We start from the raw sequence: 20,518 nt of genomic DNA, 5'->3' as shown, positions 1-20,518 counted from the left end.
CTAACAAGTTAATAAAAGTTTATTTTAGAATTTAACTTTAGATTAAATGACAGGATTTTTTTGTGTGTTAGCCTCCTGTGCAATTATATTAACTACTATTAACTACTTGCAATTCTCATTCATGGTACATTTCAAGCACAGAATGAATTAAAAATGAGGGTGAACCAGACAAAAAAAACTTGTATGTCTTATAGAAAGCCTTCAGCATTCAGTTCTCTGTTTTTAATAAGGAGGCTCTTGTCTCGTGGCTTGTAAGCTTTAAATACTGGATAGTTTGGTTCCCATAAGCTCTATGTAGAGGAATGGATCAAGTGACTTAGAGTAATGGAGGAAGAGTAGGTAGGAGAAGTTACAGAGAGAATACCTTTCTTCTCGTATCCTTCTCACTCGCTCGGCTCGTTCTAGTTTATTTTGTTCTTCATATGCTTTTTGTTCTGTAGTGTCTCTTTGGATGCGTTCATGTAAGTCCTCAAAATCTTTTGCTATGATATGTAGAAGCCAATATAAACCCTTTTTTATCGATTTATCAATTTTTTTCCCACAGCCCATGATAGCTGAACAAGGTTCCTGTAAATACAGGGAGAGGGAGGAGAAAATTCACAGTTCAGATCATATTCCTTGACTGAAAACAAGAAAGCAACCAGTGTTTACTGTGAAGCTTGCAAAACACTGAGAAGTATGGGAAATAAATTTGCAAAGAGGTATTCTATACATTTAGGTGCTTTTTTTTTTTTTTCCCAAGATAAAAATCGCATTAGTTCTATCAAATTCCACTATTTCAAGTCCTTTTCCAAAAATACTAGAATACTGCACAGAAAAACATATTTGCATGTCTGTCTCTAAATACAGATATATACACCGGCTACAGATACATACACCTGTTACATATACACCTACTATGTGTATATACATTTATTTCCACACCTGTTTCTATACACATCTGTATCTATGTATCTATAGAGAAATATAATTTATCAGCCTCCAATATGTATGTTCTGTTTTGCTGCTGCTTTTTAATAGCCTATGTTACATTTATCTAGTAACATGGAAAAAATGAGATGCAAGAGAATCATTTTAGCTTCAGTTCCTAGAAGAAATGTTAGATTCATTCATAAGCACCTAGGAGACAAAAAAAATCCAGTGTGAATTTCTTAGAAAAACTGTCAAACCAATTCAGTTTTTTAGCTCAGAAAATGTACTGTGGATAGGGGTGCCTGAGTGAAGTAAAACTTCTGTCATGATATTCTCACCACTAAGCAAGAGAGACACGATCTACGCAAATCTGTTGGAAGATGGGTGTAAAAACCCACTGTTAAAATAGTTTGGAATACTTTATCTACCTTGGATGTAACACATCAAGGAAGTGGACTGACTGGAAGGAATCATGAGGAGCACAGTGAGAAGAAGCAGACCAAATTGTTTATGAACACATATCTGGTAAGAAAATGTCAAAGGAACAGGAATGTTTATTCTATTGAGAAGAAAAAACTTTAAGAAGATAGGATAATAGCCTTCAAAAACTTAATGCTCAACTGCAAATAGGAAAATAATACTTTGCTTTCCATGTTCATAGTCAGGAAAACAAGTATAATCAGCTTTAATTGAAACAAAAAAAAGATATGGCTTGATTCTAGCTTACAACATGGAAAAGGACTAAATGACTTTTTTCCAGAATGTCTTGGAGCACCATATGGGTCTTTTAAACTGTTCTCTGAATGACAACTGAATAGGTCCAGCTATTTAAAAGACACATAGATTAGGTTCTTATAGAGGTGAACTTGGCAATGTTAGGTTAACAGGTGGACTCAATGAGCTTAAAGGCCTTTTCAACCAAACTGATTCTATGATTCTACAATTCTATGTATTTTACATGAAGAAATGATATTTCACACTGATTGTTTCAGGATTTGTGTCCATGAGCAATGAAAGATTAAAAAAACCCTGACTCTCCAATACCAAAACCTAAAAGTTATCTGTGTTATCTCTTCATTTGACAAGCATTTAAATGGCACCATAGTCAGATACGGTATACACTATTTACAACAGAAAAAAAAAAATCCAACCTATTATGTCTTCCCAGAGTCCCAAACCTAGCTTGCATTTTAATACATTCCTACTTTGACTAAATTAAGTTTCAAATATGAGTATTGTTCACTACAGAACACTAAATATCCTCTAGCAGAACTTGATCAAGGAGAAGATGTATAGGCAATAATACCTTGTTTCTCTGAGAAAACTAGGTTAAAATGACAAACAGCACTGGGGCAATTTTCCTCTAGGTTTGCACAAAGATTATTGTTAATGTAGTTCAGCTACAAAATTGAGCTGGTTTTGGCTGGGAAAGAGTTAATTTTCTTCCCAGTGGCTCGTACAGGCTATGTTTCAGATTTGTGCTGGAAACAGCATTGATAGCTCATGGACGTTTTTGTTATTGCTGAGCAATGCTGACAGAGTCAAGGCCTTTTCTGCTCCTCACACCACCCAGCAGCCAGAGGGCTGGGGGTGCACAAATGTTGGGAAGGGACACAGCCTGGACAACTGACATCAACTGACCAAAGGGATATTCCACACAATCATGATCGGCATATAAAGCAAGCTGAGGGAAGAAGAAGGAAGGGGAAGACATTCGGAGTTACAGTGTTTGTCTTCCCAAGTAACTGTTACACATGTTGGAGCCCAGCTTTCCTGGAGATGGCTGAAAACCTGCCTGCCTGTGGGAAGTATTGAATGAATCCCTTGTTTTGCTTTGTTTGGGTACATGGCTTTTACTTTACTTATTAAACTGCCTTTATCTCAACCCATAAGTTTTCTCACTTCAGCTCTTCTGATTCTCTCCCCATCCCACCAACAGGAAGCAAGCAAGCAGCTGCATGGTGTTTAGTTGTCAGCTGGGGTCAAACCATCTTGTTTCATAATGCCCCTGTTTAAATTCACCCCATGAGTCATCACATTGAAATACATTGGGACCATGTTTACCTTTAATAAGCCTAGTAAAGCAGCTGCCCATTTGAGTATAAAAGACTCTCAGCTGCTTTCAGCCAAAATGATTATGTGTATGTGATCTAGTTACTTTGTTGATTACACCCAAGATATAAATGGAGAATGAGAACAGCATTTTACTGGAATGTATCATAAATTAAGTAATTCTAAAGTATTGGAAAAATACACTGGAATATTTCAGGTCTTTTATATTGACAATGATTTGCAAGAAAAATATTTTTGCCACAGAAGTGCCTCAGAAAAAAAGGGTAAACTTGCAATTTTTATTTTTATGATTCCTATATGCATAGTGCAAAATCCACTGACTAAAAAGCCCTCAAAGACTCATGATATAATCAACACAGCTATGCTCAGCTATAATCTAACTTTCTAGAGAAAACAATAGTAATATCTACCACCCTACGAATTTTGCAACTTCACCTACGGACTTAGAAGCAGTTTTAAAAATTTAAAACCTAAATACCAGATGGAATGGTTTTGCAAAATTGCCTTCTAATTTTGGTTAATAACAGCAAAACTCTCAATATATTTTAAAACGTTTCTTATTGCAATTAGGAAAATATAAAAGTAAACCTCACAAATAGTTAACTAACAAACTGGTGGATTAAAACAAGGGCTTAAAGAAAACTTCAGGTACTAGTGATCTGGATAAATTATATGAAATAGTGACCAATATTAAGCAGCCTTCATACAGATTTTGTGTTTTGGCATGGTTTTTTAGCGTGACTGAATACTACATCTGAAATGCAGTAAAATAACTGTTTTAGGACAGATATTAACTAGCTCTAACAGCATTCTTCAATGACTACTGTGCTGAGAACGAGATGCAGTAGGAATTGGATTAAGTTCTTACTGTTTGCCAGATGGTAACTCACACTAAATGATGGTTTTAACTTTAAACAGAAATGAGACAATCACATGCGGACAGTGGTCCTTCTTGAATGTCAACATCTGCAAATTCCATTTCCTGCTTCTTCTTTTAAAAAAAATGAATACTAAACTTGCTGTCTAACTAAACAAGTTTTAAATCACATCAGTAATTAATTTTTCTTGCATGGTTTCAGAGTGGACCAGCAGGCACACTTTGAGAACCTTTTTATAAAGTTTTTTTCAACAGATCTATAAGCAGAATGTCAAGGTGAATTGCTTGCAAAACAGATATATGTACTGTATATTCATGGTGCTTGCAGGGTTCTAGTTTCAGTCTTACACTATGTGGCACAATCCCCCACCTTATTACAAGAAAATGAAGCATCTTAGAAGATACTTACAATTTGACATAGACACTTGTGTTCATTGACGAGTTTTTCCAGAGATAAGGATTCGATTACATCTGCTTCTGACAGAGCTCCTTCTCTGTCCTGCTTATTTGCCAGCCTAAAGAAAAGATCAACAGCAACACTGAACACCCTGATGTGACAGACTCTTGCATCTCCAAAAGCTGTTTCTGAACAAAAGTAGGAAGAAGGGGAAGAAAGATAAATTAAAGAGAAACGTTTGGTTCTAGCTTTAATTCTGATTTGTTCTTTTACCTTAATGTGTTAGTCCATGCACAGCATTCAGCAGATACTAATAACTAATTACTAAGCAGCCATAGACAAAGCAATCATATTTTACAGCTAAGAAGATGGATGTAAAGGACTGTGCTGTTCTACATCTAAAGCTACTCAGCACTATCTGTTGGACATTATGAATCAAAGTTCAGAACTTCGCAACTTCCCAGACCACGTGCATTTCCCCACATAATAGTGATACTGCTTTGTGATCATCTCAAGTCTGTCAACTATCCAGAACTTCTCTCCAATATCAAACAACTCGATCTGTAACGCTTTCAACCTGCTCTTTGTAAGTAAAACTCAAACCTCAGAGGGAGGAACTTGCATGAACAGCTCAAAAACTGATACTTTAGTATTTAATAGGGGGAAGGAAAAAAAAGGTATATGAAACACGTAGCTTACCAAGTAAGTATTTTGTAAAATCAAGTGTCATCATTGTCTTATTTCTTAGAGACAAGGTAGCAAAGGAGATTCCAGAAAATAAACACCTTAATTTTTGGGGGGACTGTTCTTGATTGGATTTGTCTTCCACATAATCCATAACTGCATCCAATCCATAACTTAACTATCCTAAAGACCTCAATTCCTTGATTAAAATGGATTTAAATTGGGCAATATCCGGGAAGGTAGGATGGATTATAGGCATCATGATCATGTATGCCTCACTTCTTTGGGAAAACAGGCTAAAATCTGTCATTCCCTGATAAATGCAACATGCATTTATCCTAGTAAATATTCTATACAGAAAGGGATAAATTGTCAGAAACAAAGGAAAAATGTACACAAAGCAATGTGTAGAAAATGTCAGAAAAAGACTAACAAGATTAGTTTACCTAAGTATTTAGGAATGTGTTAACCCAGCAGTTGTATTCCCTAAGAAGACACTTAACAAAGTAAACTTGCTGTCATGTGCGTCAGCGATTTTCTAAGTTCACTTACAAGGAAATTTTAGTAACAAATGGAGACATTTAGATTGAAATACAATATATGTATTTTAAACAGACAAAAATGACAAAAAGAGACAAATACATAGGAAATAATTCATGTTTCTCGAGGGTCTAAGAGTTGTATAAGGAATAAACAAAACTTCACAAAGGGGTCAAGTTAAAAAAGAGCTGTTCCCACCTTCCATAAAAACTCTTGGTGACAATATGATATATTTCTCCTTACCTATTTTTAATTAAAAGCTAGCACGGTAAATCTGTAGGAACTGTGAAAAGATATTAAATAATATTTCACTACCAACTAACTATTCCTGTTAAAAGTTACTATTTTTCAGCATGACAATTGGTGCTGTTTGTTTTGAACCAGTGTAGACCATTTTGGAATATAAGCATACAATGAAATCTGATTTTAATGTTCTGGAATTTAGCAAGCCTTTCATTGCAAGAAAACTCCGAATCAATTTTCTGGATAAAATCTCAAATATTTGGCTTCCATTAATACAATGTGTCCTGGTTTTGTTAAAAACAAGTTTTTCTTTCAGTGAATTTGCCTGTCAGCTAAAGCCTTCATATTAACTGCATTTTCCTGGAGCACCAGACACATGTTTTGGTAAACCTATCAATGGAATGCAAACTTAATGATAAGCACAGATGGACATCTCGCGAGAGGGGCGACGAGAAGAAAGAGACCAAGAAACTGACCAACTGGGTATAACATTCCATTCACGTGAATACTTCATATATAAGTGGGAGATCACGAGGATCTCGTGTTGCTTTTCCCTTTTCCCTGCTGCTTATGGCCGACCTTAGGAGAGGACCTTGCTAGTCGTCCCTGCGAACTGAGGCCTAGTGAAAGACTGAATCCAGCTCCGGTTGGCTGCAGAGTCTAATCCAGGACTTCGGGTGCCGGCTCTGCAGTTGCTGAGACTTTCAAGATTGGTTTTGTATATTTTGTATTATTTTCTCTGTTCTTATTAGTAGCATTAGTAAAACATCTTTAATTTTTTCCAACTCTCTTCACTCTGTGCTTCTTTCCCTCCCAATTGCCTCTCCTTAGTGAAAAGGGGGGAGAGGGAGGGGGAAGTGTGGGGGGAAGAGGGGGTTAACAATACATCTGCCAGGGTTTTATTGTCACCCCGCAATCTTAACCCTCGACACAATGGCAGATGGTTTTGGAACCAGACATCATAGCCTTTTTTTCTGAAATCTCAAGTCACCATGAAATGGCTTTTAGGGAATATTAGGCCATTTGTACTTCGAATTTATCATACTCCTTAACAATGGTAGGAATTCACTCCATAGTTACCAGAAATTGTCAGCACCTCTAGTTTGATCTAAGATCCTATTCCTTCTCATTTTCCAAAATCGCAGTATTACAGCCTCAGTTCTTAATTCTTTTACTCGCAAGAGAGTTTTTAACTTCAAAGAGACATTAGAAAAAAAAAAGCTGTGTTGCATCTACAGCTCAAAAACCCATTCCTTGTCACCATTAACCTCACACATTATGATTCATTATCTAACCTTTCCTTTTAAGTAGAGTTTACAAAGGAGACCATGGAAAGACAGGTGCTTCTCAAACATTCATTCTCTCTCATTCTCCATCAGTCTTAAGAATGATTTGCTGTCCAAAAGGTTCACAAACTTATCATCAGCTTTGGGAAAAAGCCCCCAACATCCTACTGAGGATCAACTCTGTTGACTTACCTGTAGAGACAGAAAAAGCACAAGACTTTTCCCACCTCCACTCTGCTTTGATAATCTGTTCCATTTTCTCAACAAAAAGAGTAACTCTACAGTACTCTGTACTACGATTTAGTGCAGAGACTCCCTAACTGTTGTTCAATGCATACATAGAATCTATGACATTTTCTGTATACTTGTGATACTCTGGCAGCATTCCTTCTCACCAGCCAGCTAGGACAAGTAATGTCTTCTCAAGTGTTTGGCTATGAAACAGAGCCTAAAGCTAAAGCAGTGAAAAACTACAATGAAACTCAAGAAAGCTATGAAAAGTAATTAAAAGACTGGACACAATTATATCAACTTTTTTTTTTTTTTTTTTTTTTAATTTAACCTAACTTTGTCACAATCCGAAAATCTTATTGCACTGCGCCCTGGTCTCAAAAAGCATTCCTCAGCAGTGCTGTCAAATCCTGTCTAGATCTAACTGAAGAAAATATTTCCAAACACAGACTTTGTTGCCACAGCCTTTACCTTTCTCACCTCAAGATTAAATAACTGCAATATTTACTACGTTATTGGACTGAACATTCCACAAAGCACAACTGAAGCAGAATAAAATGTTGGTAAGCTGCATAGCTCAGCGTGAGTGTGACACTAATGTTCTATAACTTGCAGTAGTTACTGATTTTTAACCTCTAATATCTTGAAAAGAGTAAGATTTGTCTGTTTGGTCAATTAGCTTCCATTTTCTCCACAGGACTTGTGTTGTAATACTGACCGTATTCAAAAAAATACAGCTGACGTGCTGTTATCTGGAAAGTAACTTATCCAAATAGCTGTCTGCAAATTATGCTCCCCAAGAGCATAAAAATAAACTGAAAACTAAATACTGTAGAGGGTACATGCTCTCTGTGTGTGTGGGGGGGTAATCTGTGAAAGTGTCTCAGGGAAGCTACCTTTGGGGTTAAGTTCAATCAGAGTATGTTAACATAAACCCAAAATCTTGTGTCAAATCTGCATGGTGGCTATAAAAATTAATGAAGAGCAAAGCATCCCTGAGGTCAAAATATTACAGTATCAGAACTATCAACATAATTATAAGCAACTTAGGGAAAACGTATAGCACAGGTCACACATTTCCTGCACACGCCTGCTCCACTCCAGCCTTCAGGTCAAACTTATAAATGGAGTAAAAATATTTTTAAGGTACTGACTGTGATATGGGGTAGTATTATGTTGGATTTTCTTTCCCCCACTTTCAAGTAAAGACACCAACGACCTAGCCCTGCTTTCTTTTTCCTCCACACTTCAGTGTAGAAGGCAGCGATCCCTGCACTTGGGCTTGTGTTTCGTGGGGAGGCAGTGCCCCACTTGCAGCTCACAAGGCCTCTCTCTACCAGGGGAGCTGCTCCCAGACACTTCCTGCTCCCAGGCAGCTGCAGCAGCGATCTGATCCGCCTCTCAGTGAGGCCGGGCTTCAAACAGGCAGAACCAGATTCCCCGAGCAGAAAGTAATCACTTCGCCTGCCTACTGCGGTGGCAGAAGTTGGCTTTTCTCTCGCACCACTGCTCCCAAAGATGAGCCCTTGGACAACTATTTAAGAACCAGAAGCAGAAGGCATGCAGAAAAAACTGAATGGAATGCTACTCAAGGCACGTTACTTAGTCAAATATTTGAAACAATTTTTTTCAGATTGCACTGAAGCTTCCCCTCAGGAGTTTCTCAGTAAAGGATAAACCAGAAAGCCACCAGGACAAGAATAAAAGGTAAAGACTTTTCTTTTCCTTAATGTTTGTAAAGTTGCAAATACCAGAAAAAGTCTGTGTAGTGTGGTTTAGAATGGAAATCCTTTTAAGTGTCAAGATGTACAAATAATGGATGTCTACCCTGCAAAGAATCAGATATATCTCTGGGTGTATACAGTCTCAGAGCTCTGTTGCCCACGCACAGGAATGCTAGGTTTTGAGGCATGTTTTATGCACAAAACTTCCTTCTTTAGGGAATATGTCAGAGTTATCTCAAAGGACAGACCTTGATTTTAATTATCCAGTCATCAAAACTTCATACATAGCAGTTTCTCACGTTTAAAAAACTGTAGCAGGTATATAACAAAACATACCTGAAAGCACAAGAGAGTGGTGCTTTAATACATTAAGTTGGCTGAGTAAGAAACTTTCATAAAATCATGCCTGGCTTATTTCAATTTCACATAAGGTATATTTGGAACCTTCTTAGTGTAACAAATCATCAGCTGTGTTTACATCAAGTAGGATTTTTTTAAGCAGCTGCAGAGCTTTTCAACTTTCTTTTAAGAGTCATGGGAAACAATATGTAAAGGGCGTGTATGTGTGCATTGGCGCAACTGACATCTACAGTTCAGTAACAATATTTCTCTTGGAAGACAGAAGACATGCCAGAGAAAAACAAAGTCTGAATGTGAACGATGTGTGTTCCTCAGCCTGTTTCTAAAATATAAATTACTGAGCAACTAGGAAAAAGAAAAAAAAAAAACCAACCAAAACAGTATTAAAGTTTACTTTACAATCTGAAAGATTTGGTGAAAAAAAATCCAGTATAAAATTGGCACATTTGCATCTCAGCTTTAATTAAAATTCCAGTAAGTGTTACAGAAAGGGTTTATTTGGGAAGAGTGTATTTTGTGTGAAGGTATGTGCATGGCATGTATGTGTGTTTTCTTGTTTTGCGGACTTGGAGTTTTTTTTAAACACTGTTACTTTCTGACTTGTACATTTGTACATTTCTCCACTTGTGGGGAGTGTCATACAGTAACAAAACACTGAAAACTAAATACTGTAGAGGGTACATGCTCTGTGTGTGTGAGGGGGATAATCTGTTAAAGTGTCTCAGGGAAGCTACCTTTGGGGTTAAGTTTAATCAGAGTATGTTAACATAAACCCAAAATCTTGTGTCAAACCTGCATGGTGGCTATAAAAATTAGTGAAGAGCAAAGCATCCCTGAGGTCAAAATACTACAGTATCAGAACTATCAACATAATTATAAGCAACTTAGGGAAAACATATCTTTATGAGAACAATTTATTGAAGATCAAGAATATTAGCCTTTAAGGCTACTTCAAGAAGCCATAGCTTTGAGTGACTGAATTAGCATTCCTGGGAAAACAGAGAATCTTTGAATTTAACAGCAGTCTACAGAAAGGAAAGAACAATGCCATATTCTTCACCCTATGGTCAATCTTCTATTTTAAAATGCTATTCTACCTTTTCTTCCGTCATAAATTTCCTCTCTCATCTACTAACTTCTTTCTTGGTCAATCCTGTGGACAGTACTCAGTAGGTTGTTTTATCCTAGAGAAGAGAGGCCTCAGCAGAAATAGCAAGAAAAGGTTTTTTAGTGTCTTTATTATTTGCTTATGTTAACATTCATGAAAGTTAAAATCCTGATCCACAAACAGGCAGAAATAAGTCAGATTGTTCTCTGTTCTTCTTCAATTACGGGCCGTTCATTAGCTTTTGGAAGAAGTCACAGAAGACAAAATTCTTACTATTTTTAAGAAAGAAGCAGATAGGAGAACTAGGCAACAGTTTCAGTCCTCCCATGGAGACCATAAGGCACTAAGATTAAGATCCAGATACTTCTTTCCACAGACTTTTTGGAGATTGCCTTAAAAAGCTTTAATTCCACTGAAATAATCCAAATGGTGGGTATTAGCAGATCTTAATCTACATTCTTCCTTAGCACTCTAAACCCCTGCACTTTCTGCATTGTTAACAAACCCATCAGTAACTTTTCACTGATAGACACTAAGCTCTTTCTCAAATAAACTGGCTTATTTCATTTCTCTAGTTTGCTTTTCATGCCTTCAATCCTTACGCAAAGCAATCCTTTGAATATTAGGGTAAACTATAACGAAAAACTGCTGAATAAAGTGCTACAAGATTATCCACCTGCAAATATCAATTAAGAGTTTGCTTTCATGCAGTTGCAGGGAGATATAAGAGACATTTCTCTTATTCAACCTCTTCCCTCAACAGTTCCTCCAGGTCACACTAAATTAAGAGAATAGTTAGAAATAAGATTCTAAACTCAACTTGTTTGTAGTATCTCCAGGCAACTCTAGAACAACTTCATTCTTGTATTACCTTTTGAAGTGGTCACAAGAATTTCAACAATTACAATTTTTTCATTTTGGTTAAGTGGCCTCATTCTCACCTCAGGTCTGAATCATTTCCCTATGAAAACATATTTCTCTGACACATTCTGCTATCAGGTTAATCACGCTTATTGATCAAATATGCTGCACCCAAAGAGATGTCTGAGCTCACATCAAGAACTTTATGTTCAGCTTCCAGATCTGTAATTCTAAGAGCAATGACAATTAATACTATTGCCATATATTTTTGTACAAGATTCATTAAAAATCGTATATATGAATTATTTTCTTATACTCTATTTCACCTTGGTATATCAATACCTAGGCAAACATTAAAGTTATTTAGTCAAAGTTGCCTATAAGATATGTTTTTTAAAAAACTGCCTGCAATTGTTACATTTATTACAGGTGAGGTCCAAGGCTGTGATACATAGCTACATGGTCTGACAGATATGAAATGGGAAAGTAAAGTAGGTAGGATGCTGCACAGTACAAATTTGAGCCTGCAGTTCTACTGTCAGGAAGACGAACATCTTGAAAACGATTTATAGCAATACAAAGTCGTTAACTAGGAGCTCAAACTATATATCCTATTAAATAGAAATAATTTCACCTGTCCTCTCTCCTGTTGCAGTCCTTTCTCTTGCTCCTAATTTATTTTCAAATACTGAATTAAAATATATATCAATATATGGACCTTAATTATGTATTCTTTTGGCAGAGGAGACTATGATTTTCTCTCTGGATTTCTGTAACCTATAAGTGACCATCATATTTGCACCAGCTAATTAAGTAAAGGTGGTGATTTCTAGTACTATTCTTGCTGGAAATAAACAAATAAGCCCAGGTATCTACAACGTATACATTTACTTCTTTGTACTGCTAATTTCTGAGGTCTCTTGAAGAGCACTACTGACAGTAAGTCTCTGGTTTAATAGGTGAAAAAAACACCATCAAAATATTAAATGAGTTCTTCAGTATTGCTTTTAATCAAGGGATACTCCATTCCCTTACCAATTACAGAGGATAATATATAGACTAACTGATTTGCAGAGTGAGATCATTGTTTTGTCAGTCAGGATTTGTAGGTGCAGCATGTGTTGCCATAACTGTGACTTATATCTGTGCAAAAGCATGAACTCACCACCCTTCATTATCCAAAATATCAGTAGGGAACATGAGGATTGCTGTCTGTAGACATGTAAATGGTAGTAAAAGGTATTCCACATCTGCAGCCACACATTCATAACAAAGCTTCCAAAACTCCAAGGAACAATCTCAGATTTGCCACTGATTCACCGTGCATCTTTGAACCAAATATTTCGTAGAATAGCAAAAAAAACTCCACATTTTTTGTAACTGGAAAGCAAGAGGAGTGCTGACAGTTGTAGAGATTTCAAAAGTATAAAAGCTTGTAATACAGATGACTATCAAACTGTTGTATTCTCCCACTCCACTAATGCTAAATTCTATACCTTGCATTATTCCCATCTCTCCTGGGATTCTTTCCCATATCATGTAATACCACACAATCAACATAAGAAAGCTATTAATATGCCTCCTACAACATGATTGTGTTACAGATTTCTGGCCAAATGCCCAAGAACATCTGAATTACTTTAAGTAACCAAGGTCTACTTTCCCCCTCTACATATCCCTTGGGAGGCTTACTCTAGCATTTCTAGCAGCTTTGGACTCAGTCTTATCTATCTTATGAACTCCTTGAATATTCAGATGTGGTTTATTCCATTTTTATCTCATGTTTTTTCTCAGTATCAACATTTCTCCACTTTCCATTATCTATTTCACACTATTTAGAGAACTCCCAAGCAACCTTGCTTCAAATTCACTGTTTCTATTTTCCCAACTACCAGTCATTTTGGTTTCACTGGGTAGCCTTATGGCAGTTATGGTGGGTAACTGTCCCAAGGGGACAAGCAACCACACTGTATTCCCTCACCACTATATAGCAGACAAATGCCAGAAGCCCTGTGCTATGGGTTATCTTCCAGAGACAAAGGCTGACAAATACAAATGACCTTTGCACATTAGTATCTTTTAATATTACGAATGAGATATCCACTAGCACTTAAGTCCCCTGTGTGGAAAAGGTTACTGATTTTGCACTATCAGATCCTATATACTGATACACTTTAGCTACCTTCCACATATAATGGCATCCTTTTTTAGGTTCATAATTAGGGCAAGCTCTTTGCCTTTGGCATTTTCCTGTTGAACCACTCCCACACTTCCCACAAACAGAAACTTGAACTTAGAACTATTTTAAAATATGTTTTTCCAAGAACTTATCTTAAGACAGAGGTGCTTTAAGAGGATATTTTCATCCAGCCACTGTGCTGTGTGATAATCCTTGATTTCAGCACGTTTGTTTACAAAGTATTGAAGCTAAAGGAAACTTTCTAAACAAAGGAGAAAGTAAATGTAACCTGTAGCAAGATCACTTACTTTAGTTACTTGAGATGTATCTTTGGGTAATAGGGCAAGATTCCAAAACACTGTCAAAAAAGTTCCTTCTAGTGAGAATATTTGAGAGATCACAGCCTTTAGAGTAAACTGAAATTTCAACACAAGGCCCTAGTTTTCCCCACAAACTGCTATAAGTATCTTAAACTGTAGGCATTTAAATGTTGTATGTGTCTCACTAATTTATTTTTGTTAAACTTTACTCACTTAAAACAATAATCAAGTTCCAGAGCAGAGTATGACTCCGAACATTACTCACAGCCACTGTGCTCAAAAAGAACAGTTATATGGGTTTGTTGGCACCATATAACAGAGCTATAATGTAACTTCACATAGCATAACATAACTGCAGCCTGGAAATGGATTTAAAAAAAAAAAAAAAATTAGAAGAAGAAAAAAAATCAGATTACTTACTTGTAATCTGAAATTCCTTGGGGACATGTTGTCTGAAGTTGTCCTCTACCTAATGTCCTTAATTGAGTCATAACTAAAGAACAGGAAAACAAACTGACCCTTATTTTTGTTGCAATTATTAAAAAGAAAAGGTAGCTATTTCAGCAGAGATAAAGAAAGGAGTATGACGCAGAACACAGACCACACATCTCAAACAGCTCTTAAAGAAAGAATTATGTCCCTTGGTTGTCTGTAAGTCGTCTTCTCCCAGTGGAGTGCAGTATGTTGAAGTGAACATAAGAAGGCATGCAAATTGCAAAGATCAAAAACAAATAGAGCCTTTTGTGTCAGGCATTTTAAAAAAAGGTGCTGAATAACCAAGAAAAACACAAAACTACGGAAATTGAAATAAACAGGAGTTTTTGGTAAGTTGGGGTTGGGGAAGAAATAAAACAATTCATCCAAGGAAAAAAAAAAATACTTTAAAGCTAATTGCAATCAGTAACAAGGGTTCCATATGATCAACTTACCTACTTCACATATACATTTATGGCTTTTAACTTCATGCAGCCCAAATATCATTTTTTGATAGGGGCTTCCTGTTTACTGGGTCTACTGATAAATTAGATAGGTAGAAGAATATTCTATATGGCTGGTTTGCAATTAAGCAAAAAGACCTTCCAACTTGTTTTGCCCTGCCCCTTCCCCACCCCCCCCCAAAAAAAAAAAAAAAGAAGATAATACAAAAACTCACATTTCCATCAAATTAATTATCTTAGAATTTAGGACACACTTTATCATCATGGCAGATTAATAATGGTGACCCAGTCATCAGGATCTGTCATTCCCCTAGTCAGTGTGCTGAGGCGATTGCCATTACAGAGACTCTCCCAGCCACATATATCATCAGTTTGACTGGGAAGATTCATAACCCTGATAAGCAACACAGTAAATTTACCAGAAGGCAAAGATTCTTGCAATACCCTCAACGTGTATTTGACACAGATGTGAAAATTATGTTTCTGAATCTGTCAACTATATATAACGATATATAAGGATGCCTATCAGAAGAACAAATACAACCTTAATCATGAGTGGATCTGCATGGTAAAAAAACTGTGAGGGGTGGGGAAGAAAGCTGTCTTAGGAGATAAGGTATCTTAGAGTGACCAAACCGAAATGCCACATGCACATTCCTACTTTTTCTCCCCAAACACATGTATGAAAGAACATCAATAACACTTGAACTTCAAGTACAACTTAGGTAGTGGGCAAGACAGGGCCTGATTCTTCCTCCTTTCACTTCCTTACACCTGCCACCTCTTCCCCAAACCCATCCTGTAGCCCTGGCTGTTCTTTGGCTACATTTTCAATCTTACAGTGTTTCTAAGTGTGAACAGAGAAGACACCGTGCCACATCAGTTTGACTAAGTTATTGCAGACATATTATTAGAGCAACTCAATTTCTACATATTTTCTTTAACAAAAGACCAGCTAGCAGCTTGTGACTCTGGCTCCAAACACACGGTTTCAGCATCAGTAATAGTTCAGATAAAAGTTGATACAGCAGGCTTTATGACTAAGGAATGGCCAGAAACACGGGCAAATGTCACCGATGCTCTTCAGATTTATATATTTAAGAGCATTTAGGGCCATTTCTAAACATAGTCAATAATTTGAAGCTACAGTCTAATAAGCTAATGCTTTCCCATCTGCTGATTTGCTTTGCCTGTACTGCAGTCAGTCTCTTCTCTGTTTTAACCCAATTTTTCCAATCTTCGATGAAGAAAAGGTCTGATGAGGATGTGCTAGGCTGTGCTACTTTATTACTTCAGAAGGACCACCTTTTAAAATACTTTTTCGAATGTAAGGGACACACTAAGTCACTGGAGTGCTTTCAATCCACATACTCAAATCTAAAAGAACAGGCACATTCTCCCTCTATTGACAAAAACTTCAAGGAAATCGATCTTCCATCTCAATCAAAAGAACAACAGGACATGCCCCTATACATATACATAAACACGTAGGACGACAACAAGGATGGAGATATGAACAAAGCTTGTTGTGGAACGCTCAAGAAGTCACGAGAGCAATTTCCAAGGTTATCTTTGTCATGAAGACATCCTTATTTATATGAAACCAGCATTTGTTTCAGTTGCCAGTATAATCAACCACATTTATTGGCAAGCACATTCCGTGGCAGGTTTAGAAGGCAAGCCCGATAAGATATAAGATATGAAGCCAGGGTTCAATTGCTTACATTCCACTCTTTAGCAAGACTGATGTTTAAACAAGAAAAAAAAATATTCCATTAGCAGCAATCTTAAGTATTTTCAGCTTACTTCTTTGCAAGTTTGATATTTGAGAATATTTGCAGATTTGCAATTCTGTTGCCTTCTCTCCCTCCCCTGCTAAAGAAGGAATACAGCTATTTCAAGACTAATGCACCCAAAACATTGAAACGTAAATGTCAATCGTTAATAGATACAGAAATCAAAGATGAAGCCCTGTATAGTTCTTATGCTCCTAAGTTTAACTTACTTTCAAACCACAGAACATTGGCAACGGCCCTTTTGAGAAACTGCACTGTGTTCAGAACGAGTAACTGGATGACTGCATGCACGTTTTACAGCTTTTCAGTAATTACTTGCATTCTCTTAAATACGAGAAAGCCTTGCCACCTCACATCATATAAGCACTAATGGTGCCCTTAGAACTTGCTTTTAATCACAGGCTTGTCAAGCCATGCTAAATTAACATGGGTCAACAGACGTGTTAGGCTACACTAAAACAGATTTTCAGGTCACATCTCTGAAGCCTTGCTTAGCACTCCTGGTTCCTTTCACATGCCCCAGACTGAACTTCCCCTGCGGCAGTCTCACTGGTGCCAAGCAGCTCTGAAACATTCCTGAAGAATGTTATCTTGAAGAAATTGCCTGACTTCTGCTGTGGGAGATACACAGCAAGTTAGGCAACGAAGAGGAATTACTGCAACAAAATTATTGCATGTCACATTTTCCCCACCCCAAAGTCATATTTTCCAATAAATTACTTGCAAGCTTGCCTGATCACAAGTTTCAGTACATTACCGTAACTTCTAATGACTGCCAGGCTTTTTGAGTTTTCCTGATATGAATCAACAAACACTAAATTCAGATATTAAGGCATTAAAGGAAAAAAAAAAAAAAAAAGAAGAAGCCATAGGGGAAACTCACACCAGGGTAAAATATCAACATTCTTTCTTACAATTTATCTCTGTAGAATTTCAAGTTTTGTTTTTTGGCTAATCCTCCTGCAGACAGACAGATTTAAGTCAGTGGAAGACATTTTCACACAGTTCAACTCCATGACTTATATTATGCAAAAATCTATTTAGGGACTTTAATTATGCATAAGGGAGCAGAGATACCACAGAAGTATCATTTGAAGCTGGTGAAACATAACAAAACCATTTGCATATTGACAGGTTACTGCATTGATCCTTCTCAGTTATTGCAAATGCATCCTTTTGGATACTCTGGAGAAATACTGCATTTGCCTACTGAAAATAATCTTTAGAATTGGAGTTTAAGAAGACATGCACCTAGAAAACACTACTATTTCAGAAGAATGCCCTGAAACCTCTGAAACCCACCAAGGAGATACTACTGTTTAACATCTACGCTTGAACAACCCTTTGAAAGACACACATTAGAGTTAACCAGATGACCCCAAGTAAAAATCCTGTGATCTTCTTGTCCTGAACATTTTACTTTTTACTGAAGTCTTGCATTCTCGATCACAGTCCAAGGAAAACATTCATGTAGAGTTTCAGGAAAATACTTTCTTCCCTATAATTAAAAATAGTTTAACTTAGATATTTTCGAAAACATGCACAATAGAACCTTTCTCTTAGCTGTATCTCCAGTAAAGCTTGCAAAACAGCTAGTGTAGAAAGCCAAACTAAATCCACTTGCTATTAAATAGGGAAGAGCGCTGAACTGTATCCCACGATGGTGCACAAAGTACATTCGCGTAAATTTTATGAAGACTGCAAATGGCAATGTAAGAATAGAAGCCAGTAGTCCAGCTTAAAAATCTTCAAGCTGCAAACTATAAGGTATTTCAAAAAGATGGACCCAATTTCAAAGCAAATCCTACTCAAGTTCAGTCCAGCTTTTTGAAACATCCTGTACTTTTCATGTATACATATAACTGCTAACATTGACTGTTGTTACCCTTTGATTACAGTGAAAGAAGAAAAAAGATATTGGAGTTAAGTCTGTGCTGCAAGAGGGGAAAACTCACCCCTCTCTCCCTCCACTCGAACACAAAAACCATGAGGGACCGCCTCCAAGAGCTTAAACTGAGAGTTAAGGAACTACAGATAGCTGGGGAAAACAATAGCACAACTGTACAAGAAGAAGAACAGGAGGAGTTTGAACAGCAGGCCATCATTTATGAAAAAGAGCCCATAACTGAAAGGCACTTGCATGAAATCCAGAAGCTTCAGAATGAAGTTAATAATTTGGTGGATGAAGTTAATAAATTCAGTCAACAACAAAAAAGCCTGGTATCTTCAATGAGAAGATTCAGTGTTCTTAAAAAGGAATCTAACATAGCAAGAGAAATAAAAATTCAAGCAGAGCACATACGAAAATATTTGGATGAACTGTCAAAAACTGTGAAAAAAGCTGAAAATGAACATGGGCCATCAAGTGCCACAGTAAGAATTCTAGCTTATCAGCACGCTTTCTTATCCCGACGTTACCTAAATGCTATGCTTTCATACAATGATGCTATAACTGCTAAGCAAGAGAAATGCAGAAGATTTATTGTCCGTCAGCTTGAAGTAGCTGGTAAAGAGGTATCTGAGGAAGAAGTCAACAACATGCTCCAACAAGGAAAATGGGAGATTTTCAACGAAAATCTGCTCACTGAAGTCAAAATCACCAAAGCTCAGCTTTCGGAGATTGAACAGAGACAGAAAGAACTAGTCAATCTGGAGAACCAGATCAAAGACTTAAAGGAACTTTTTAGACAGATATCAGTTCTGGTGGAGGAGCAAGGGGAGATGATCAACAACATTGAAATTAGTATGAACAACACTCAGGAATACACTCAAGTATCTAAAGAAAAATTTGGGCTTGCAGTCAAGTATCGAAAAAGAAACCCTTGCAAAGCGCTGTGCTGCTGGTGTTGTCCGTGTTGCAAATGACAAAAGACAGAAACTCTTTGAAATACCAACGATTCCTATTTAGTAAATGGATCTTGTAAAACACTCTCAGGATCCTTTCATTTTTCTTCCTTTTTCCCTTTCCACAGGCCTCTCAGGAAAAAGTGCATCTGTTTTCCAAACAGAATTAGAAGAATTTAATGGTTTTGACAGAAACACATGAACTGGGGGAAAAGATCAAAGGACAAGTGATACAGTTTTCTTCTTCCACTCAAACAATGTGGCAACAAACTACCCATGCTTTTGGAAAGCATTGAAAATACTGTTAATCTCAAAGACAGGATTAATAAGAATGGTTTCTTAATAGTTACCTTTTAAGAAATAGTAATTAGTATGTCTAATTGCCTTGTGGTTTTCTAGCACTCATATTTACTTGGTTCAAATTCTAAGGTGTTTTGTTTTTTTTTTTTCCAGAAATTCTGTGAAAATACATCTACAGATAAAGCAGACATCATTAGTAATAATGATCCTGAACATGACACCTAAACCAATCAATAAGTCAAAAAACAGTTATCAGGAGTGTTTCAGTACTACCTCTATAGGAAAAGTTAGTTACAGCCTTACTTGCCTACTTTGCACCATGAAATAATGCTTATATTACAGCAAGACTGTGTAAACTGTCTGGTGAAACACAAACCAGCCATTGGGGTCTTTATTTTAATAACACCATTCTGTATTTCTTACAGATAGTTGTTGAGCTGGTATTTTCTGAACACATTTAAGAGCACCAGCAGCAGAAGATCACATAACCAAACCTATAAGGATATTTGTTAGCAGTCTGCCAAGAAGACAAGTGTTAATAAATTGACATAAGGATATTTACAGTATTCAACTATATAGGCAGACCCCTACCAAGTAAGGATAGGGGAATATGACACTTCATTATACTCTGATAAGACATGTTCTTACTGCTGCCCTGCTTATCAAAATACACAGTTGCCTCTACAGTCTCACTTTTGCTAGTACAAAAATGAAGGAAAAATATAATAAATAAACAGAACTCCATCCTTACAAAAATAAACGTAATCTAGAACCAGAGAAGGTTTTAGGTTGTGAGGAGCTTCTGGGGGACATCCATACCAACCTCTTCCCCAAATCAAGACCGG

The 20,518-nt window shown here is 36.8% G+C and overlaps 3 protein-coding genes across 9 annotated transcripts in view; 2 read left to right on the top strand and 1 right to left on the bottom strand.

Moving 5' to 3' along the window:
• ARL13B (ADP ribosylation factor like GTPase 13B) overlaps positions 1-20,518 on the bottom strand; it is a 56,292-nt gene that overhangs the window by 16,140 nt on the left and 19,634 nt on the right. For all 7 annotated transcript variants that reach the window (XR_010475340.1, XM_065076492.1, XM_065076468.1 and 4 more), the window contains exons 5-6: positions 4,272-4,377; positions 365-567 (exon numbers count right to left, since the gene is read on the bottom strand). Coding sequence is in view for 6 of the 7 variants with exons in the window: in XM_065076492.1 (XP_064932564.1) it covers positions 365-567; positions 4,272-4,377 (309 nt within the window). In the remaining variant the exon portion in view is untranslated. The remainder of the gene's footprint in view (positions 1-364; positions 568-4,271; positions 4,378-20,518) is intronic.
• Positions 8,734-19,457, top strand: STX19 (syntaxin 19). Its single transcript, XM_065076523.1, has 2 exons — positions 8,734-8,950; positions 18,428-19,457. Exon 2 carries the CDS (start codon positions 18,516-18,518, stop codon positions 19,392-19,394), a length of 879 nt encoding a protein of 292 aa, XP_064932595.1. The 5' UTR covers positions 8,734-8,950; positions 18,428-18,515; the 3' UTR covers positions 19,395-19,457.
• PROS1 (protein S) overlaps positions 8,795-20,518 on the top strand; it is a 64,817-nt gene continuing 53,093 nt past the window's right edge. The window contains exon 1 of the mRNA XM_021287747.2: positions 8,795-8,950. The gene's annotated coding sequence lies outside the window, so the exon portion shown is untranslated. The remainder of the gene's footprint in view (positions 8,951-20,518) is intronic.

Source organism: Columba livia, chromosome 1 (assembly GCF_036013475.1).
Source record: "Columba livia isolate bColLiv1 breed racing homer chromosome 1, bColLiv1.pat.W.v2, whole genome shotgun sequence".
In the NCBI taxonomy this organism is placed as follows: domain Eukaryota; kingdom Metazoa; phylum Chordata; class Aves; order Columbiformes; family Columbidae; genus Columba; species Columba livia.
The sequence above is the reverse complement of the archived record's forward strand: the minus strand, read 5'-3'. Positions and strand labels throughout refer to the sequence as shown.

What these genes read in the sequence shown, in the direction of transcription:
- STX19 (XM_065076523.1), top strand. Translation starts at nt 18,516, where the DNA reads ATGAGGGACCGCCTCCAAGAGCTTAAACTGAGAGTTAAGGAACTACAG.